The 24,079-nt window shown below is 40.9% G+C and overlaps 1 protein-coding gene across 1 annotated transcript; it reads left to right on the top strand.

Moving 5' to 3' along the window:
- Positions 1-1,599: 1,599 nt before the first annotated feature.
- Positions 1,600-8,258, top strand: tuba5 (tubulin alpha 5). The gene is made up of 5 exons (XM_078255638.1): positions 1,600-1,756; positions 3,962-4,187; positions 5,439-5,587; positions 6,137-6,817; positions 7,763-8,258. The coding sequence occupies exons 1-5, from the start codon at positions 1,754-1,756 to the stop codon at positions 8,060-8,062; spliced, it is 1,359 nt and encodes a 452-aa protein (XP_078111764.1). The 5' UTR covers positions 1,600-1,753; the 3' UTR covers positions 8,063-8,258.
- The last annotated feature ends 15,821 nt before the right edge of the window (positions 8,259-24,079 follow it).

The raw sequence follows: 24,079 nt of genomic DNA, 5'->3' as shown, positions 1-24,079 counted from the left end.
TAATTTCTTTTACAGTCTGGTTAGAATACCAGATTCATATTGAAGTTAAAAAACATAAACAGCAGATGGGTGTGACTTACATGAAAAGTAAGTCATAGTAGCCATAGTGAAGAATAGTTATTTTCATTGTGTTATGTTATACCATGCATGCAAGAGGTGTTTTAAAGTGCTCATATTATGCTCATTTTCAGGTTCATAATTGTATTTTGAGGTTGTACCAGAATAGATTTACATGGTTTAATTTTCTAAAAACACCATATTTTTGTTGTACTGCACATTGCTGCAGCTCCTCTTTTCACCCTGTGTGTTGAGCTCTCTGTTTTAGCTACAGAGTGAGGCATCTCACTTCTGTTCCATCTTTGTTGGGAGTCGCACATGCACAGTACCTAGGTAAGGACTACTAGCCAGTCAGAAGCAGAGTATGAGGGTGTGCCCTGACAGTACCTAGGTAAGGACTACTAGCCAGTCAGAAGCAGAGTATGAGGGCATGCCACACTAGCAGCTAGGCGAGCATTATAACGTGTGTTACAAAGTGACACGTTTGTCTCTGAAGTAAAGGCTGGACTACAATAGAGCTGTTTGGAGCAGTTGGTGAACAGTGTTTTCTGTTGGAGATGGTAAGTCCCTTTGGGGTGGACTTTGGGCTTTTTCACTTTGTAAACCTATAACGTGCACAAAAAAGATATATAACAGAATAAAGGAAAGGGGAAAAGCCAAAAAGCATAATATGAGCACTTAAATGTTGCATCTTACCGGCTGGAGGTTAAGTCAATGTATAATTTTAAAGGAGGTTTTAAACATGTCACATGCAGTGGAAGTAAAAAGATAAATATTTAAAAATTGCATGAAGGATTAAATGAAGTTGAAATGTATTGGTAGAAACGGAAAATTATATCAAAACATTACAAACTCTCACAGAACTGGTGCAGTATAATGTATGCTCGGTATTTCCTGAGAAATCAGTTTTTGCTAAAACCTTACTATTTAAAAACCCTTCCTCATAAACACACTCATGCACACCCCAAGCTTCTCTGACAAATAGCCTTTAATGAAAAATGCATGTTTGGGAAGTTCTATTGATCACATGCGCCCCCTACCAGCCGGCGAAGAGGAGTGAGGAGAGTTCTTTGTTGTTGTTTTTTTCAAAAATTGTGAAGCATCGCAACCACGAGAGTTCCTTGAACATACAGCCGTTAATGTGCACAAGAAATATTAAGCTGATGGGGTATGCGAGATTAGCTGCATACAGACACGCGACCAAACACATGATCTTCTTCCGTGACCCAAAAAAATGAATGAAGGTTTTATGTGTCAAGAGCATACGAAATAGGACTCACTTTTAAACTCACACAGCTCACTTAATCTGTTTTCCTTATTTAAGGAGTCTGAATTGTTCTTCCACTGTATGATGTTGAAAAAAAGAGTTAATCAGCTGTGAAATAACCAGTGACACAATGCTGAATCTGAACTTTCAGTCCAAATGTTCTTTCTTTTACACGCAGTAACAAGACAAAAAATTGACTAAAACAACTTTTTGAGGGAGAAGTAGCTTCATGTGGGAATTAAACCATCACCCCTCCCACCCAGACACCTGGTGAGTCTGTCTGCAGGTATAAAGAGTAGCTGTAGGCTGAGACTCTGTACTCGTCCTAGATCGGTGCAGAGGAACTGCTCGCTCTGTCTGGAGCCTTGTGGACGGATAAACTCACAGTGTCCTGCAGCAAAACCACTTATTCATATCATCTCCAGCAACATGGTAAGATAATTACAATTTATTAGAAGTGGGGAAACATATTTCGATATTTGGTTTGCATCATTTGCGTTATACATCTTACTTTTTGTGAAATCTGCAGCAGTTTTTAATTGTTTTAGCTGCCAGGATTTAACAATCAAGCAAGACATGGTTTTTTTCTTCCCCAGACCTTTGGCTGTATGTATTTTAAATGAAAAATGCAACTGTTGTGTTAACATACATGTAGCTGAACAAATGTGAAGGCTCACATTATGTATTTATATTACTCTCTGCACTTTGAGAGTTTTATGAAGTTATAATCACAGACAGCAAAGGAGCTTAAAGCTTCATCTTGACAGAACCTCAGAAGCCTCTATTTTAATCATATTTAATGTTTTGGATGTATTTTTATCAATGATCATATTCCAAGCTTTAGCCTATACTCATGTCTATACAAATATCTCTCAACAGCAAAAAAAATAAAAAATCATCTTGGGGGATTTTCTCCCTCCAGGGAAAAACAAAATTCTCAACATGTTCAAACACGACTGCTGGAAGCACTTAGAAAATGAAAAACAGTAAAGAGTTGGAATAAGCCTGTCTTTTTTTTTTTTACTTTGTTGACACAGATAATGATTAATATAGTGTGCAATCAGATATCTTTTTTACATTGCACACTGAGCGGATGTGTGTGGAAGCAAAGAAAGGCCATAATCATTTCAATTCCATAAACGAAATTTCACGAGGTGTAATAAAAAAAAAAAACATGTTCCCAAAGTCATAGGCTATAGAAAATAAAAGTGTCTGGGCTTTTGGTGTCTGAATTTTACCAATGTAATTTAAGCCACTTGATATTTTAACCTGAATTTTTACAGAAAAATACTTTGCACATCAACGTGAGACAGGTGCGTAGGAGGTGGACAAGTAGGTCAAGAGTTGCAAAGAAAAACTCCCGCACACTGTCTTACTTGCAAAAATATAAGGTTTTAATAATAGGCAATGTTTCGGTACTGGACCATCTTCAGGCAAATGGTTTTACATCCTGAGAAGCCATCTTTTTGTAGGAGGTGACTGTTTCTTGTGCACCAGTCAACAACTTCCACATAAAATCAGGCATAAATACACAACACAACATTCAGTTACATATCCATTACTATAGATATAGCTTAAATATCACTACAGCCTCTCTATAGTAACCACAATAATTCATATACACTATATCATACCAGAGCAATCTATACTGTACTAAAGGAACACGCCAACTTATTGGGTCTTTGTCTTATTCACCGTATCCCCCAGAGTTAGAGAAGTCCATACATACCCTTCTCATCTCCGTGCGTGTCGTAACTCTGTCTGACGCACCCACCGCTAGCCTAGCTTAGCACAGATCCTGGAGGTAACCGGCTCCAACTAGCCTACTGCTCCCAATAAGTGACAAAATAACGCCAACATTTTCCTATTTACATGTTGTGATTTGTATAGTCACAGCGTGTACAAATAACAAGGTCACATGAGACAGCCATCTTCTAACCGTATACAAACTGGGAACTATATTTTCAGAAAGGTGAAGCACTGCAACTTCTGCTACTTGGGCAGAGTGATTAGCGCAACACCTGAAAAGCACCGTTGTTACTCTCTGCTCCTCACCACGGGGCTTCTCAGGTGCTGCGGATAAATCACTCCGCCCAAGTAGCAGAAGTAGCAGTGCTTCGCCTTCTGAGAATATAGTTCCCAATTTGTATACGGTTAGAAGATGGCTGTCTCATGTGACCTTGTTATTTGTACACGCTGTGACTATACAAATCACAACATGTAAATAGGAAAATGTACATGTTAATAGGAAAAAAATGGCGTTATTGGGCAAGCGCTGGGTGCGTTAGACAGAGTTACGACACGCACGAGATGAGAAGGGTATGTATGGACTTATCTAACTCTGGGGGATACGGTGAATAAGACAAAGACCCAATACGTTGGTGTGTTCCTTTAAATTTTAGAGGTAATTATGGATAGCGAAAGTAAATGTTTCTAACTGAAAATATGGGGGAAAAAAAGTTATTTCTTATTTATTCAGGCCTTTGTTTGCAATAGATGGCTGTGCTTCATTCTTCATTCATGTTTTTGGGCGTGAAAATTGTTGAGAAAAAGTACCACGAGGGTTGTTTTACTTTGTGTTTTGTGTTAACATCTCTGTGAAAGGCATTTGAACTTGCACCTGTCTTGTTTGTCCAGAGAGAGTGCATCTCTATTCACGTGGGCCAGGCAGGTGTCCAGACAGGAAACGCCTGCTGGGAGCTCTTCTGCCTCGAGCACGGCATTGGTCCTGATGGCGTCTTCCTGGACAGTCCTGCAGAACCCAACTCTCGTGAAGACCCATTCAACACTTTCTTCAGTACTGGGAGCTATGGGCGTCATGTTCCCAGAGCAATCTATGTGGACCTGGAGCCCACAGTGGTTGGTGAGTCCTCTTGTGTATGTCTTTATTTTTATCCTCCTTATCTCTGTTTTTCTTATTTTTATTTCCGTTCCCGTCATCCCATTGTATTTGGTCGTATGCAACTAGTGTGAGTGCATCTCCATCCACGCGGGTCACGCAGGTAACTGATGATGGGAACACTGGTATCTAAGCAACAAGTGCAGTGGTGACTCCTTTGCCTTTTATTCAATGCTGGCTAACATTTACAGAAGTGTATTGTGTAAACAGCAGGTTGCAGAGTACAGTATTGAATTGATTTAGGCCAGACAAAACCCCTTTTTAATGCAGTATCTATTTATTGATATTTTATATTTTCACTCTTTCGTAGCTAGTGAAATGGCTGCACAACAATACACAAAAATTCTATCTTATGTTATATTATCTTAAAAGGTTATGTAAATAAATAATACTTTAGATAATTAAGTGTAAAAAGAAATATTAAGAGTTATATTTTTCCTTTAACCTTCAATCAGTTTGTTAAAATAAATTAAAATTGAATCTATTTTATTTTTCTATTAATCTCATACTAGCTCTAGCTTTTATTTTTCATCTCCTTTGTTTACCCTTTTATTTGGGGGGGGGGGGGGGGGGGGACTGGGCACACATTTGAAAAATAGGTTTACAATTTTTCCAGTCTGGAATTGGAGGAATTATTGCAGCAAGCATAAGCTGTCTCAGTGTTCATATGGGTACCTCACTATTTGAAAATGTGTGAACCTTTAATTGAATCATTTATCTACTCCCTATTTCTTATTTTCCTCACCACATTTCAAATTTTCTGGTCATCGATTTTGATAATAAGATGGGCACGAGCATGTACTGTATGTCCAGTATTATTTATTTATGTATTCAGATTTTTTTTTTTTACTTGTCCAATACTACATTTTGTGCATTTTGGGGCTCCACCCTATATGACCCCACTTTTATGGCTTTCCCATTAGATTAAATGAAGAATTGTGTGCAATCAGTTTCCACACTTTCCCTTTATGTCTAAGTAATTTTCAGTTTGTATCTTTGAGGGGGAAAAAAGCAAAGTTAGTCATGGGTTTGCTACATCACCAGACTATGGAGCCGTCATTATGGTTGAAAATGTTAGCATAAAAACTGATAAACGTGGACATGTCTGTTTTAGTGGAAAACATCCACGTTTGGCGCTCGTCTGGTCTGTCGCATTAAACCACGTTGCAGTCGATCTTCTTGACTTTTCTGAATAAAAAAAAACTTTCTTTTCAGATGAAGTGAGAGTTGGGAAGTACAGAGAGCTTTTCCACCCTGAGCAGCTGATCTCTGGAAAGGAGGATGCAGCCAACAACTACGCTCGAGGCCATTACACTGTCGGGAAAGAAATCATTGATGATGTCATGGAGCGTATTCGTAAAATGGTCAGTCAAATAATGAGAAAAACCAGACAGACAAATTACTGTTAATGCTTTTTGGAAGAATTTCAGAGGGTTTTTATATGAATACAAAGAAAAGCTTTGTCATTGTTTCTGCTCTAATTTTTTATTTAATCTGATAGTGGATATAAAGATGATCTTACAATAGTCCCAATTTCATTACACTATTTTAAAGCACATCAACATTTTGGAAAATATACTAATTTCTTTCAGGGAGTTATATGAAAAGATCCACACCACTCTCATATCTAAGAGTGAAATCATTCTTCTCATGTATATCTCTGCTAGAAATAGAATAAATGCATTCTGCAAAACTATTCCTTTTTTTAAAAGATTTTTTTGGGGCATTTTAGGCCTTTAATTCCACAGGACAGATGAAGACATGAAAGGGGAGAGAGAAGGGAACCCGCGGCTGCTGCATCGAGGAGTAAACCTCTATATATGTGCGCCTGCTCTACCAACTGAGCTAACCCGGGCCACAAAACTATTCCTTTAACAGCTCTTCAACTCCTGTGTTTCTGTCTCTCTCATCAGTCGGACCAGTGCACCGGCCTTCAGGGGTTCCTCGTCTTTCACAGCTTTGGAGGTGGAACCGGCTCTGGCTTTACCTCTCTGTTGATGGAGCGCCTGTCTGTTGACTACGGCAAGAAATCCAAGCTGGAGTTTGCTGTGTACCCAGCTCCCCAGGTGTCCACTGCTGTGGTGGAGCCCTACAACGCCATCCTGACCACCCACACCACCTTAGAGCACTCCGACTGCGCCTTCATGGTGGACAACGAGGCCATCTATGACATATGTCGTCGCAACATGGACATCGAGAGTCCTGGTTACATCAATCTAAACAGATTGATCGGTCAGATCGTTTCCTCGATCACCGCCTCCCTTCGGTTCGATGGTGCCCTCAATGTCGACCTGATGGAGTTCCAGACCAACCTGGTCCCATTTCCACGTATCCACTTCCCTCTGGTTACCTACTCGCCCATCATCTCTTCTGAGAAGGCGTACCACGAGCAGCTGACTGTGACCGAGATCACCAGTGCCTGCTTCGAGCCGATCAATCAGATGGTCAAGTGTGATCCTCGTCACGGCAAGTACATGGCGTGCTGCATGCTGTACCGAGGCAACGTCGTCCCAAAGGATGTGAACGCTGCCATCGCAAATATAAAGACCAGGCGTTCCATTCAGTTTGTCGACTGGTGCCCAACTGGCTTCAAGGTGAGTAACGTCATGAAGGTAAGAAGTGCAGCTTGAGATAGTCTTGAGTCTTAACCCCCACCCACCCCTAGTCACTACACTTTGCATTAAAGTGCTCATATTATGCTTTTTGGTGTTTTCACTTTCCTTTATTGTGTTATACATCTTTTTTGTGCATGTAATAGGCTTTCAAAGTGAAAAAGCCCATAGTCCACCCCAAAGGGACTTACCATCTCCAACAGAAAACACTGTTCACCAACTGCTCCAAACAGCTCTATTGTAGTCCAGCCTTTACTTCAGAGACAAACATGCGTCACTTTGCAACACGTTATAATGCTCGCCTAGCTGCTAGCGTGGCACGCCCTCATATTCTGCTTCTGACTGGCTAGTAGTCCTTACCTGGGTACTGTCAGGGCACGGCCTCATACTCTGCTTCTGACTGGCTAGTAGTCCTTACCTAGGTACTGCGCATGTGCGACTCCCAACAAAGATGGAACAGAAGTGAGATGTCTCACTCTGTAGCTAAAACAGAGAGCTCAACCGTACAGGGTGAAAAGAGGAGCTGCAGCAATGTGCAGTACAACAAACGTATGGTATTTTTTGAAAATTAAACCATGTAAACCTATTCTGATATAACCTTTTAATACAATTATGAACCTGAAAATGAGCATAATATGAGCACTTTAACCTTCATCCTGGATTACAGCATACACCTGCCCATTGCACATACTATATATTTTTTGCACATTCTGCACTCAATCCTTTTAGCCTATTTTTTCTTTCTTTTTATGTTAAACAGCTATTTCGCATATATTTGTTTCGGTATTTATTTTTTACTTCATATTCATTTTCAATATGTGTTTATATATGCACCAACCACCAAGGCAAGTTCATTGTAAGTACTTACTTGGCAATAAACCTGATTCTGATACTTAATCTTTGTGATCGTTCTCTTTTTCTCAACAGGTGGGCATTAACTACCAACCTCCCACTGCTGTTCCTGGTGGAGACCTGGCCAAAGTCCAGAGGGCTGTGTGCATGCTGAGCAACACCACGGCGATCGCTGAGGCCTGGTCCCGTCTCGACCACAAGTTCGACCTCATGTATGCCAAGCGTGCATTTGTCCACTGGTATGTGGGTGAAGGCATGGAGGAGGGAGAGTTTGCAGAGGCCAGAGAGGACCTGGCCTGTCTGGAAAAGGATTACGAGGAGTTGGGTCAAATGAGCCCCGATTCTGAAAATGACGACGAGGGCCAAGAATACTGAACATCGTAAGGCTGTGACGGCTGCACAGCAGTGATTTTATCCTGTACCAAGTCAATAATGATTTTATACCTGTACTGTGTATCTTTTAAGATAGAGTTAACCAAATTAATGATCTTTCTCCCTGCCATGTTTTATATTGTCAACTACTAAAGTTGTATTTGAATTTTGCTGTGAAATAAAGTTTGTCTGGGCAAAACTTGTTCTAGATGTGCTTTGCAAGCAGGGTGTTACAGACAGTAGTCAAAGACGACACCATGTAACCACATCCCCATTATAAATCCACCCGGGGAACACTTGCTAAGGCTTGTTTGGATATAATATATAGTTGTGTTAAATCTTATCATATAGGTCTGGTATATCGAAGCTGTCCCCGAGTGCCGTAGTGCCTGCTGTTTTGGATGGTATTATTAATATAGGTAGTCTATAGATCAGGTTTCCCTACAGTATGCGAGAACAGGCCGAAATTATAATTCAATTTGCAGCAATTCACCAGCGTCTGAGAAGTTTTTTGCTTTTTCTCCGCCAGTCGTCATGACTCAGCGTAACGAAAGAACAACTGCCAGGGTCATTAACATACTGATCAGCATTCACAAGTTGCTTTGCATTGACTATTTATGGTTGAAAATGGGTGTGTACAGGGCGGGATAAGAGGCTGTACACACACGTATGGGTAATCTGTGATTTATAAAGGGAACATTACTTACAAATGTGTGTATGCACGGTTTTATAAATCAGATTTTTTTTTGTCGTACGCCATTTTTAGCTTTTGGGTGTAGGTACACTTTTAGTAAGGATCCTACGCACAGTTTTATAAATGAGACCCCTGTACAGGATCCTGACAGTTCAAGTGTTTATTTAAGTGCTGTCTTTGTTGGTTTGATCCAGGGAGTACATCATCAGTAGGTCCCACCATTGCCAGACCGGCCTACATCTAAGAACAGACACAATATGTTAGTGGTGCTTTGTGTGTGGGGAAACAAGAACATTTTCTGATGTGTGTGTGACTTCAGTGCAGGGTGTCACAGTGTTGTTCTTTTACCGATCTTTGGTAGAAAACGATGTAGGCTGTTTGTTGAGCCCGCTTACAAACGGCAGCACCAGTTGTCTTGGCAACCCTGGCATCATTATAGCAGAGCCATCGGTCATCTGCGACATCCTGCCCCGGGTGCACGCATTGGCTGATGTAGTGTCCTAACAGGAGAGGAATCACTGTTACATCAAGTGTCTAAGCATGAAGTGCAACTTATGAAAAGTTAATTTAGAAGAAAAAGAACTTTTTTGCAGAAAGCAGAGGAAAATTAGGTAATTGAAAGAGCGCCAGTCAATATTAAGTATTTCAATATTTCTGCCTCTGATTGACACTTATCTATCTGTTACATGTCTGAGAACGTAATAGAGGACTACAGAAGGTGACAGTCGAACCTTCAATGTGTAAATATCTTACCACTGTTCCAGTCATAGCCTAAATGGCTGATGACACTAATCAGTTTGTACCAGCCATCAGCCTGATAATACACACAGATAACAATAGTTAGCTTCACACATACACAAACACAGTCCACATATTTACTCTCTGTGTGTTCCAGGTGTGTGGTTGTTTTACCTGGCTGGTAGTCGCCATCAGCTCCCTGAAGGGCTGAAGGACTACGGGGTCATGCAGCTTCTCCACCTCTAGCAACGGACTGAACCTGAACCTCTTCAGGTGTATAATCAGGTATCTGTAGACAGGAAAGAAAGCATGTGACAGATCATTAATGCAGGCATGGTGGATTAATGGATTATCGATTATAAGCACACTGCGGATTAATTAATAGAAACCACTCGCTGCCACACATCTAGGGATAATAAACATCAGATTGTACAGCAGACATCTGAAAATTGTTGGTTTAGATATAAAGTAAATATGGTTTGTATAAAGGCCCCTCAGTGTTTGTGGTGGATGTGATGTCACTCACCTGGGCAGGGTTAGAAAGGTGGAGCGCCTGACTGATGTGCTGCAGCCACACTCACAATTATATTCCAACTTTGTCTCCTGTAGTAACAACATGATGTCAGTTATGTATTGCGTAACACAGCAACAAAACACCCATAAAAATGGCAGCAGTGTGAAATGATTGATTTTTCTTTGTTCCATGAGGCTTCATATCAGTCAGTGGTGATGTGAATGAGTGAGCCCACCAGGTTCTTACCATCTGGTATTCCTTGAGCATCTGCTGTATTGAACCTCCAGGAACCAGATCCAGAGAGATGTTGGTGAACTCCTCCTCTCTGATGGATTGAGCACCACACCTGCACATTAAAAGGACAATGCACGTCAAAATGAGAAAGAGAAAACATTTTTATCGGATTTGGGTGAACTGGCCCATTAAAGATATTCCAAAAATTCATAATAACAGAGTAAATCTGTGGAAAACTCAGGGAATGTTTGGCCTGCAACCACACACTGTTTTTACTATGTGGTTTTACCTTTTGCATGTCCTGGTGTTTTGCATTCTGAACACCAGGTTTCTGTCCACAGGGCAGCTATAGCTTCTCCCCGTGAGGGCTGCAGCATTCTGCAATGGTGAAGCCAGACTCCTCATCTGATTTAGGAACGCTGTTAAAAACTCATGGGCATCCTGAACATACAGACACACAGATTTGATTTGATGCACGGACGAGAAACAATCAGCAGGCGGTGAAACATGTAACGGTAAGAACCAGATGACTCACTTTGGGGTGGTCGTCTGCAAATTCAGGAGCCTGGACAGAGAGGGCCTTCTTGAACATATTGAGGGCCCAGAGTTTGTGTCGACGATCTTTGGAGCCGTGACCTCTTACAATGTTTACAAAACATCTAGAGAGGGGGAAGTAAAATGGTCGTTGTCCTTTAGGTGGTCTCCAGGTTTGTTGAAAAACTTGAGGATAATGTTTTCAGTCAGGAAGCAGCATTTGTGTGTGTGTGTGTGTGTGTTGTCTGCTGTACCTTATCAGCGCAGTCTCCTCATAAATATAATTCCACAAATCCGTATCGAGGCTGTAGATATCAGTGATGAACTCTCGAAGTGTGATTAGGCTCTGAAGGCTGGAGTTCATATAGCAGGTCGCTGATTCGTTGGGAAACCTGACACGCACGCACACAACAAGACTGATGAGTCACACATCAACGTCACAATCTTCGATGACAAACTACAAACTGTGGCTCATTTCACTAAAACGGTAACTGTATTTTAATTTTAGGTAATTTAGGTGTATTTATGTTCTGCATGGAGGTAAACAAAATGTAAGCTTTAACATAATCTTGTATTTCTAAAAACAAATAAGCTGTTGCAGGTCATTCTAGGTAAATTAACACTTTCCGTATTTCGTGAAAAATATTTAAAATATATCACCTTTTCTGTGTTTTGTCTCTATGTGAGAGTATGTGTGTGTGCAGATTTACTCACCCAAGCCTGGGGGCCTGATGAACCTTGAGGCGCAGTGGATTGAAGGCACCCCATCTCAGGCAAATCACCTTATCTACTACGGCTTTGAGTAAGGAGATAAAAACAGCGTACACTGTGGCAGCTGCTTTCCTGTTCTCTTCGTTGGCTTTGTCAAGTGCAGCCTCCTTTTCATCGCTGAGCCCTTTAAACTCCACCACTTGGTCATTCTGGATTATAACAGAACTGAAACATGGAGGGAGAAACAGGCTGTCATTCTGTATTTCATGTGTTGTACTGATTTGATAATCTAATTGTATTCACTATATGTGGGTCAACATGGTAAACAACAGCAAAACCAAACCAAAAGTGAGTACATGTCCAGCAGAGATAATACTGATTCTCATCAAAAGTAATTTCCTGTTCACAGGGGATGTGATGTAACACACTGTGAACAGTAGTGTGTGTGAAAACAGATCAATACTGTCATGCATACGATCCTGGTTACCTGCTGTTATGTTTCTGCTCAGCTTCATCGTCAGTTACTGGAGCCACACGATGTCTTCTCTGTTAAAGGACAGAAAACTCCAGTGGTTCAATATTACAGCCAGTACTGTGTGTAAAGCACGTAACAACTTTTTCAGGTAAAAGGTAGTGTAACGTAGCCTAGAAATCTAGACACACCCTAGTGGCAGCAAATTTATTTTGCAGCCAGGGGGGTCTAGGCCATAGACAGTATATAAGAATGGACCAACAGATCCCAGCACTTTTCTGGTGAGCGCTGAGCGTTACTGCGCAGCCTCCAACTGAGAGAAACAACGTAAATGTGACGTGAGCAACCTGTCTGAAAGTTGGAAGTCTTCTGGTAGCTGTGCCAAGAGAAATCTCAATCTTGCAGAGACGGAGAGTGTAGGTATATGTAAGGAGATAACATGGACACAGGCTAATTACTGCTAACTAAAATGCTAGTTAACATTAGTAATTAAACTTAAACAGCTAATGTAAGTCCAAACTGCCTGCGAGCTTCTCCTGTTCTATACGGTAATTCCTCTACTATGCGACAGTAAGTTGCGTGGTTATGACACAATCGTTAGCCTATTTTTACAAAAACGTCTGCTACAGAGCCATAACGTGAGGTACAAGGTAATGGAGCCTTTTATACATTGTTGTGTTTCTTTAGAAATAAACAATGGACAAATAAAGTCTTTAAACGCTTCAGATGTAAAGTTATTTGCTGTCAAAGTGACGTCAAAATGAATGGCAGTCAATGGAATGCTAACGTCGGTTGATCGCTTTGTAGCATCAAAATGGCGCCATAGGAGATTCGAGCTCTGAAGCAAAGCTTACCCCCTTGGTCTAGGCACTCTCCGTTGGCTTGTGAGCTGGAAAAACCAAACTCTGGTCAGGCCAATCACATCGTGTATAGAGTCGGTAGGCGGGCTTATGGCTGCTGCTGCTGGGAACAGCGGTCTTCTGGAAGACTTGGAGTTAAGCTTTTCTTTGAGAAAAGAAGAAAGAACGGCACTGAAATCATTCTTAAAAAAGGAAGATGATAAATCCTGAGGACACGGTATGTAAGTTTTGGAGCCAAGCTTTAAAGGGACACTTAACCAGACTGAAAATACATGATAAATACTGGCTGGTCAGTTTACAGTCTATGTTTGTTAACATTTAGATAGACTGAAAGAACATGAGGGATGCGGTCTGTTCAGCTCATAGTCTGCTTATTGCTCCAACTAGATCGGTGTGTTTTACACACAGCTTATTCCAGAAATTGTTTCTCACATAGCCTACTTCAGAACTTAATAGCTGGTTGAGACCTAGTTCTAAGGTGTTTATAATATTGTTCATGTTTAACATAATAATTCACTAGAACTGTTTCAATTAACCTATGACTTAAGACAGAAGGTGCAGTTTTGAGCTTTCTGCGTTTGATGTGGTCACGTATCTTACAGATAGGGGAGGGGGTCTGCGGTCTCAGAGGGTTAGGGGATTTATTTTACTTTTTATGTTTTTGTCACACCTTGCTCAGAGCTAACAGTCCACCCTTTGCTACAGATTTGTCAGCAAACTCCGGTAGGGTACTCAAGACACGTGTGTGTGTAAATTTTGAAGATGGCTGAGCTCTCAATCCTTTCAGTCAACATCAGGGGGCTAAACGGGCTGATCAAACGATTTAAATTCCTGGACTATTTAAGAAGGAAAAACATAGAAGTGGCGCTTATACAGGAGTCACATTTACGTAAAAGAGATGTAAATCGTCTACAAAATAAATACTTTAAGGTTGCTGCCTCATCTAGTGATGACACCAAAACCAAGGGCTCCATCGTGTTGCTGTCGCGGAAATGTGCACTCACCGTAGACAAAAGCAGTAAAGACTTATCAGGCAGGATATTTTATACTGTATATGTACCATGATAAGGAGTAGGAAAATAGCCTTTGTTTCGGTATATGCACCGGCTACATATGAAAGTTTTTTTTCCCACGCCTGAATGCATTGCTCTCTCTCAATGAATATTCACTAAGTATAGGGGGAGACATGAATGCAGTACTTGATTTAAATCAGGATAGATCAGGGGTCAAAGACACGAAAGCCCCAAAACACATATCGGACATGTTTAAAGCAGTGGTGGAATCCCTCCATCTTACAGATATATGGAGCATGCACAATCCTACTAGCAAGGACTACACCTTTTTTTCCACACGCCACCTCACCCACTCCCACATTGATTATATGTTGTGCTCCAGTGAGCTTAAGGCAATGTTCCACACGATAGCAATAGAACCAGCAATTCTGTCTGATCACAATGCGCTGATAACAACATTCTGTTGTGATATGTTAGGAGAAAGATCTAGGAGATGGCAATTTAATAATTCCCTTCTCCAGAACACAGCTTTTGATACACAATTTAGAACCAAACTGGCTGAATTTATATCAATTAATCCCGACTCAGTCGCTGAACCTGCATATACATGGCAGGCAACTAAAGGATTTATTAGAGATTTTACATCCTCCTTCGCGGTCAACTTGAAGAGGAAAAGAGAGGCAAGGATAGCGGAGTTGAAAAAACGCTGTAAATCATTAGAGCAATCTCTTAAGACTTGTTTTTCTAAATTTACACATACTCTTCTAGTCACAAGTCAAACAGAGCTGAATGATCTGCTAAGGAGAGCTGAGTTCATAATGCACAGAGTGAGGCAAAATTACTATTTTAACGGGTGTAAACCAAGCAAATTGCTTTCTCTGAAATTAAAACAAAGCGAATCCAGAGCTACAGTTAACAGCATCCGCACAGACTAAGGTATCTCAAGAAATCCTAAAGATATCAGCGCCACTTTTCAATCCTTCTACTGAAAGTTGTATGAGTCCTCCTGCAGATCCGACACAGTGCCAGAAGTTCCTAAAATAACTAAACCCGCCTCTTCTCGACCCAGAAGAGGCAAAAGAACTGGTTCAACCGATAACCTTAGAGGAACTTAAATTAGCATTAAAAACAGTTCAAAAAGGGAAAACACCAGGGTTGGATGGAATTCCATCAGAACTTCTTCTACAGTATTTTCACATATTATATAGGACCTACCATTTTACAAGCTTTAACTTCAGCCATAGAGAAGGGTACTTTCCTCCAACAAACCAACACTGCGCTAATTTCCATCATGCCAAAGAAGGGCAAAGAGCCTACGGATTGCTCAAATTTCAGGCCCATCAGCCTCATCAGGACTGATATTAAGCTTTATTCCAAAGTCCTGGCTCTCCACCCCAACCAATCAGGTTTTATACCCAAGCATCATGCTGCAGACAATGTACGCAGACTATTTCATGTAATAGAAGAAGTAAAAACCTTCCAACAACGGCAACAGTTTAATCAGTGGACGTGGAAAAGGCTTTCGACCGCCTAGGGTGGAACTACTTGTGGCAAGTAATGGAGAGGCTTGGTTTGGGGGCCAAATTCATTGACATGGTGCATACTTTATATGCGAATCCCACGGCCATAATTTCAACCAATGGATTGCACTCTCAGCCATTTCCCATTAAGCAGGGCTCGCGACAGGGATGTCCGCTCTTCCCCATGCTATTTGCAATCTTTCTTGAACCGTTAGCCCAAGCCATGAGGCAAAATAAATTCTGTAATGTCCAGATTAAATCCAGTAGCAGCTCAATATCATTATTTGCAGACGATATTTTGTTGTACATTGCTGAGGACTCTATCCCGAAAATTCTTAAGATCTTCAACGAATTTGGCTCAATCTCCGGCTATAAAATTAACTGGAATAAATCTAATCTTTTTGTATTCAACAACAGGCATGTGGCATCAGCCATTAGTGTTACAATACCAACCCAAAGCAAAGTTACATATTTGGGCATCACCATACACGCATCCCTACAGCGAGTTGTCCAGGACAACTATGTAACTATATTAAGTAGTGTTCAAAGGGATCTGGCCAATTGGTCTGCATTTCTGGCATCACTACGCTCCAGGATTGCTGTTGTTAAAATGAACATAGTTCCTTGTGTGAATTTCTTAAGTACAATGATCCCCTTACCCCCACCGATAAATTTCTGGAAGAAACTTGATGCCTTAACTCGGCAATATATTTGGAACAATCAACAACCTAGACTAAAATCCTCTACCCTGCAACGTACCTCAAACATGGGAGGCTTGGCCCTCCCCAACCTTAAAGTGTATCACGGAGCCTTTCAGCTACGGGCCCTCAGAGTGTGGATGGACCCCTCATCTACAGTCCCATGTAGAGAAATAGAGCAAAACCTCACTGGAAGTCTAAGACTGCAAGACCTTGCCTTTGCAGGTGTGTGTCCAAAAATGTGTATGCTAGCCTATGGCCCTATTTATCACCAACACATTGACTTACTTTAAACAGGTGGAGGAGCAACTACGCTACACCAACAAGTGGCATTTGAACACCCCAATTTGGCACAATACACACTTAATGTCTGGTAACAAACCCTTTGCTTGTAAGCAGTGGAGTGACAGAGGCATTTATACTGTAAACCAGTTATTCAATGAGAAAGGTACGTTGAGTTTTGAAGACCTAAGAGCTAGTTTTGAGGTCCCCAGGACATCCTTCTTCTTGTATCTGCGCTTAAGATCAGCCCTAAAATGTTATGGAGTGCCATGGGGAAACAGTCTTGAGGCGCAACCAGTCATTAAATGGTTTGTTGATTTTCCTTTGAGAGGATTAATGTCCAAGATCTATGCTAAACTGATGCAAGTATCAGTAGGAGAGGGTTTTTGTTCTTGTTCAATTGTAATTGTCTGTTCTGTATGTTCATAAAAAATAAATTAAAAAAATGTTACTTTCCATAGGGGGTTACTAAATAAAGTAACAGATTACTTTTTAAGAAGTAACGAGTAACGAGCAAATATTACTTTTTAAAAGTAACTTCCCCAACACTGATTACAGCAGCAAGATGAACTAGAATTAACACTTTAGACAGCCCAGTCTCATGGCAGTTTGTGAAATGGTCACTATTGAATCTTTTGATTTGTGTACTGAACACGTTAATGTCGTTATTTTCGTGTGGTGAGCACGAATAGGTAATGTATTTCAGTGGGAAGCTAATTTCATGATCACAGAACGATTATTCTCGAGCATTATTCTCTTCGTAACCACAACCGTCCCGTTGTTGTCAGTGTGTCCTGCGTGTTACAGTTCCTTTCCCCGTTCTTCTTTTCCTAACCCCAACCGTCCGCGGATCGTGTCCCTGCGCCTAGGGATCGCATCCCGCCTGTGGCGGTCCGTCCCGTTGTTGTCGCCGACGTGTAGCGTTTAATTTCCTCATTGTAGCGTTTCATTTCCCCGTTGTGTCTCACAGAGCAGCCCAGTGAAATGGTCACCTTCGAAAATCGTGACCTGTACACAAATCAATAAATCAATCTGCTTAATGTGAAGCCCTGCAACTTTGTGTGCAACATACCCTGCAGCAGTTAAAGAGTCCCCAGCAAGACGTCTTCTTCTTTGTCCTCTGGTTGTCCTCCTCAGGTGGAGGTGCTGTGGTGGTTGCTAGACCACCTGAGAAGATGACTCTGCAGACAAACACACACACAGCTGGTTATTCTACTGTTGATTTGGGATTATACAGTACTGTGGAGAAATCACCTAAAGGGACGAATCCCTCTGTCCTCTGCAGTGTTTCACCAACATTACTAGGATAAAGACTTGAGTTGACAATGAGGAGTTCCTTACCTCTTCACAGACATTGACAGACTTTTAACTTTGCTCTGTAGAGTAAAAACAAAAGCAATGTCTATGTCAAGCATATTTTGTTTCCAAAAACCCATTTTACAAAATTCTCAAATCTTGGTGTATAACGCTGTTACTTCCTGTGAAATTTACCAGGGGTTGACCAAACAGTCTGTACCACCTCCCCTCACAGTTCTCCGCAGAGGTCTTGGCGGCAGGCGCTTCTGAGACTGTGACTCTGACACACAGAAACATATATTCTATTATACACCCAAAATCAATCATTTAGGGGCATTACAAACTCTGTCATAGTTGTCACAGACTTCAACCATGGCTCTAAACAAATCAAGAAACATTGTTATGAGACCATGATATATACTCCAGAAGCTAAAAGAACTAACATGTTTCCCAACACTATTCTCTTTCACACTTACACCAAACATAAGATACGGTATTCACTTGTATGTGCTTTTAAGAACAATTGGCCAAAGGTAACTTAAAGTGTGGCAAGTGTGCCCATTAGCCTACATAATCAGCCTACAGATTAATCAATAGCAAGCAAGTGCTAATATTGATGATCAAGTCTTCAAAAACAAATGACTAGTCATAGTGCATGTCTCTGAGGTCACTGACTTTTACAATGACACAACATTTAAATATTTTCTTTTTAAAGTAAACTGATGAGAAAACAGACAAACTTTTATGATGTCATGAACAGTCCTATAATATAAAATTATAATTTGTTGTTGACACTGTAACATAGGAGCTGATTGACCTCTGTGGATTATATTATGTTGTAAGATGTTTCTTATATCTTTGCTCCTCCGCATATGTAAAATTAGTGGAAAATATCAAGAAAACACCTTACTGTACTGCGCAACACAGCACCTCAACAAATTGCATCACATCGTACAGATGTTTTTATTTTCCCAGTCACTAACTATACTGTATTCAAAAGCAACTTTCTTACCTCCCATTGGAGCGTCGTCTGCTCTTATCTCCCTCAACTTTTTCACGAGCGATATGATTTTTCTGTCAAGGAAAACATATATATACATAAATTAACACGAAAAAATAATGTGTCTTCTTTGCTGACATAAACAAGCATCACAGACAACTACAATACTCTTGTCAGCAAAGCCAGAGAGATACTCAAAGATTTAAATGAACTGAGATGAACAAGGTCTAAAACACTACACAAACTTTGTACACCTTTGAAACAAACCTTTGGTTGACGGTTGAACATTGTTGCAAATCTTTCAGTAGCTAAAATGTGAGTATACTGTTGGTCAACTTAAGTTCTAAGTGAGTGTAGGTTTCTAACTCCAACTTGATCTGCTTCTGGAGCAGAACATTACTTGATGACATGATGTTCTAGAATGCTTTATGACACAGGCACTGAGTTCCATCAAATATGTCTAATAGAACACAGACACACATTAGAAAAATACAATAGAATGACTGCTACCAACACAGTCTTGTTTGCCTCAAACTACTGTAATAAAGGTCTTGAACAGTAAAAAAAGAAAGTCAGCCTAGTGCAGACATTTTAAATCTATGCTCATTTGGATATGTTTGTCTTTGTTAGCTCCTCTGAAAATGTCCCTACCCAACATGTACCCTATGGTATAACATGTATTATTTTATACTTATTATTTTTCAGCATAAACTCAGTCTAACTTTTTTGCTTTTTTGTCAATTTCACACGGTGTAAAGCTTCCAGGAAGCCAAAACACAATAAAAATGACACACAGCTTTAAAAATATACAAATAATGGAATAATATGTATTCCTTAAAACATTACTATAAAACAGTTCAAAATTGGAGAAAAAAGGCTTGAAAGGTACAGGAGCTGTCAAAGAAACACAATAGGTGATCAGGGAAGATGTCATGAATTCTGCTTCCTAAATTCATTTTCTGCCTCAATTTCTGTTTTCACCTGTTAGTCTGTGTTTTTCTGGGAGTTCCTGAACGCATCCTGTCTGGTTGCCTGGCGACGAAGCAAGGCGGGAGAATCTGCAATCACACTCACCTGTAGCTCATCTGCAATCTGCACACCTGCTCCTGGTCATCACCTCTCCACCATTTAAGCTGTGAACTGACATCCATTTCCTGCAGGATCGTTATCCTCACCAGTTTGCTAGAGTATCAGTTAGAAAGTTTGAGACGTTTTTCCGTTGCTAATCTGCCTGTTCCTCTGTCTGCAGTTTTGTGACCTGGAAGATTCTAGTGATGGGCGAACGAAGCCTTGTGAAGCCTCTGAAGCTTCTTCCTGATTGTATCGCAAAATGATTCAAAGCACCAAAAACAACACAGTGACATCTGGTGGTCAGTCAGCAGAATTCAGCAGTTTGAATACAACATAATATAATAATATAAATTACTGTGATCAGGATTTGAACGTAAGTATGTTTAATTAGGCTAAATATGGATTCAATAGGAGCATCTCTCTCTGTTTTGTGATGTTTTTCCGTTGCTAATCTGCCTGTTCCTCTGTCTGCAGTTTTGTGACCTGGAAGATTCTCTCCATCTCCGTCTGGCCGTCTGCATCACCATTATTACTGGCTCTGCATTAATCCGTCAGCCGACTCAATTCCACCCACTGCCTCACCAGCTGGACTCCCCTGCTTCCACGTACCAAAACCAAATAAATACTTACCTTTTTTCCATTCTACTTACCTTGTCCTTGTCTGCTTTTGGGTTCCTGTCCTAGTGAATCGTGACAGAGGAAAAATACAAGTGCAAAAATTAAGGAACATAGCTGGAGATAGACAGAGAATAGCAGAAGTTTGACATACCTTTGTAGACTCTGAGCTCAACTTCTTTTTTAGGGATCTTTTCTGCTCGGGTTTTAGATCAGGTCTGTCTGACTTTTCGTACCAGGGAGTAAAAATCATTGGGCATTATGTCATTTATTGTAAGTGCTGTCAGTCCGCTTGCAGTGTATGCTTAAATCCTTAAATATCCTATATATTCCATATTGGGGATACATTTTTCCATGCTGCAACAGACAAGGCCCCCGCACTTGTTGGACACTTATCGTTATAAACACTCTTATTACTGGTGACACGAACCTCTACAGATGCACGTGTTTACTTGTTGATTCAGTTATTTGTACAGGTGTGACAATAAGGCTGCTTTTGTACAGGGCCAAGACACACACAAATCATTTGTGTATTTTCGTTCTCTTTATACATCCATGGTTGAACCAGTAATGTTTGAAACACATGCCCATGCAGCCATCCTGTCTTCTTATTCGTGACTCATTGGTGTGCATTTTAGGTAGAGTCAGACTGTAAATATCAACAGTTTATGGGCAGAGGTCAAGTCAGGTTAAAGGTGCACTATGCGTTCCTGCATGATGTTACTTCTGTTGAGGTTCCAAGTAAATTCAAAACAAAACAGAGCAAGCTCGCCCCTCCCCCATGTTTCCATAACTGTCACTAACCCCCACCCCCTCACCCAACCATCTTGTCGGTGATTGGCTGGAATGTGTTTGTTGTATTTTGGTGCCTATCCTGTGCCTCTAGTGTTTGTTTGACGTTTACGACCCCTGTGTTGTCTCCCAAGACCGGGCTTTTTCACAATGTATTCAGGGGGCAGGCAGCTAGCGGATCAAGGAGAGATGCCTACGATTTGAGACAAAAATGAAATTTGTCACTTACGGCTTTTTGTTGAACGCTGCCATCATGTCGGCCCCCTTCATGGTAAGTTCCCTTTAAATTTTGAATTAAAACAGTTACCAGAGTATTTAAATACATTTTACTTGCTCGTTATAAATGTATATAGTCGTGTTTACACTCAGTTTATATGACGTTAGGCTGAATGTGTTGCTAGAGGGCTGTAACTTACCGATACAACATGCTGCATGTAGCTGTTAGCTAAAGTTTAACTGTATAACCCTGTGTAACTCATCCTTTTAAAGCTTCATTTAAGATGTTCATTTAATGTTTGTGTGTGACACTTTAATATACAGTCTATGGTGTGACATCAAGGCATGAATACTTTTATAGACTCATGTCTTTTGTTTCTCATACTTTCTACTCAGACTTTACCTGACAAGAACTGTAGGACAGTAACGTTAATGTGTTTTTTAAGTACCTTTATTACAGTTTTATACAGTACAAGTTATACATTCATTACAGTAGGCTACAGGTTATATAATATTTTTGTTTAAACACAACCATTTGCAAGCCAGTAGTACATAATGTGAAAAATATAATAAAGTGCATCAAGTGCGTAAAGTAATGTCCTTCCTCTCAATCTCTCTGTATCTCTGTACAGTCTCTACAAAGCTGTTGCCAGCGGTCGGCTCTCCTCATCGTTGCCCGACGACAGTGGCAGACGGCAGAGGAAGTAAACATGAGCTGCACGAGGGGGTAAGCGAGCCACAAAGCATACCTCCTATGGAGACATTTTGATGCTATCAAGCCATTACCTGGGGTGGTGGTGATGGCGCAGTGGATATGACACATGCCTTTGGTGTGGGTGACCTGGGGTTCAAATCCCATTGCAATACATCAACCAATGTGTTCCAAGGCAAGACACTTAACCCCTAGTTGCTCCAGAGAAGTATATATATAGCAATTGTAAGTTGCTTTGGATAAAAGCATCAGCTAAATGACATGGAATGTAATCACCTTCTGTTAGCATTCCATTGACTGCTATTCATTTTGGCATCACTTTGACAGCAAATCACTTTACGTGTTTAAAGACTCTTTTTGTCCATTGTTTATTTCTAAAGAAACAGGACAATGTATAAAAGGCTCTATTACCTTGTATCTCACGTTATGGCTCCGTAGCAGACGTTTTTGTAAAAATAGGCTAATGATTGGGTCATAACCACGTGACTTTCTGTCGCACAGTAAAGAAAATACCATACAGTACAGGAGAAGCTCGCAGGCAGTTTCGACTCACATTAGCTGTTTAAGTTTAATTACTAATGTTAACTAGCATTTTAGTTAGCAATAATTAGCCTGTGCCTATGTTATCTCCTTACATATACCTACGCTCTCTGTCTCTGCAAGATTCGTAATGATTGAGATTTCTCTTGGCACAGCTACCAGAAGACTTACGACTTTCAGACAGGTTGCTCACGTCACATTTACATCATCAAGCTCAGTTGCAGGCTGCGCAGTACGCTCAGCGCTCACCAGAAAAGTGCTTCTAATAGACTTCACTGGTCTCAGTGGAAGTCTACAGCGTCGCTTTGTCCATTCATTTTACTGTCTATGGAGCTACACAGTCATCAACTTCACAGGGCTGGGGAACCTTGAGCTCCAACTCAGCCTTGTTTTTTAATTTCAGTTTCTTTCTTTCATCCTTTCAAAATCACTTTTCTTCTATTGTAACCTAATTTTATCTCTGTCTTACTCTGTCAGGCACATACACTGTTAATTAATTTCAGTTATATTTAGCATGCAAGTTCAGTGTTTTTGATCTGTTTGTCCTCCCTCAGAAGGACAGAAATCTTTGTGAACTTTGTCATTACGAGGACGTCCTGAGGTGGACGACTGGTTCCTGGCCAGGCTCCGTATATTCCAGGACTCTCTGGAGGAACTGGACATCTCTCACTGTCCACGCATCACTACAGCCGGCCTAGCTGCACTCAGGAATCTCAAGTAAGTATCCAAACACTTACAACATAAGCCGCTTTCCGACCGGACGGATTTTTGCAGTTCCTAGAACATAACGTTCCTATAACCCTTTTACTCGTGTTCCGACTGGACCAATTTGGGGGTATGTAACTCTTTCAGCTCCTACTTCAGGGCAGGGTCTTTTTCCTTTTCCCTTTTCCACATAGTGACCTAGCAACATCTGAAACAGTACATATTCTTCACTGTCTGTTGCAATTTTCCTACGTACGCTAACTCATAAGACAAACATCATCCATTCAACCAGCTAATTGTTAATGCTAGTTAAACGTACCCGTCGTTTTGTTTGCTTGTTGCGCTCTTCTTCCATCATATTAATTAGGATCATATTACGCTGGAGCCTTCGTCTTCTGTGTTTTTCTGTTAAGTACTCCAGCCAGTCTCCAGTCTTTAAACGCCGCCGTTCAAACTCCGTTTATTCTTTATTGTAGCGCTGAAGTCAAGTGACGACGCTATAAAGACCGTTGCCGTGCTTGCGTCACTCCCTTACCCCTCCTATCAGTTCCTATGGCCACTTGGCCAGTGCGAATGCAAATGGAAAAACCGGTTTTGGGAGAGAGTAGTTAGTAGAACTGTTTAGAAGTGGACTGTTCCTATAACTACGTTCCTGTAACTACTTGGTCGGAAAGCGGCTATAGCCTTAGCCTTCAAGCTGAACCATGGTCCGGTTCGTTACTAGTGTTATAAGACCGGGAAAGCTCCTTTGAGGAATAGTTCAGTGCTTAGTGTGTACATGAAAGAATGACGGTGAATGCGCT

Source organism: Sander vitreus, chromosome 7, assembly GCF_031162955.1.
Source record: "Sander vitreus isolate 19-12246 chromosome 7, sanVit1, whole genome shotgun sequence".
NCBI lineage: Eukaryota > Metazoa > Chordata > Actinopteri > Perciformes > Percidae > Sander > Sander vitreus.
This window is presented reverse-complemented; position numbering and strand designations above follow the sequence as displayed.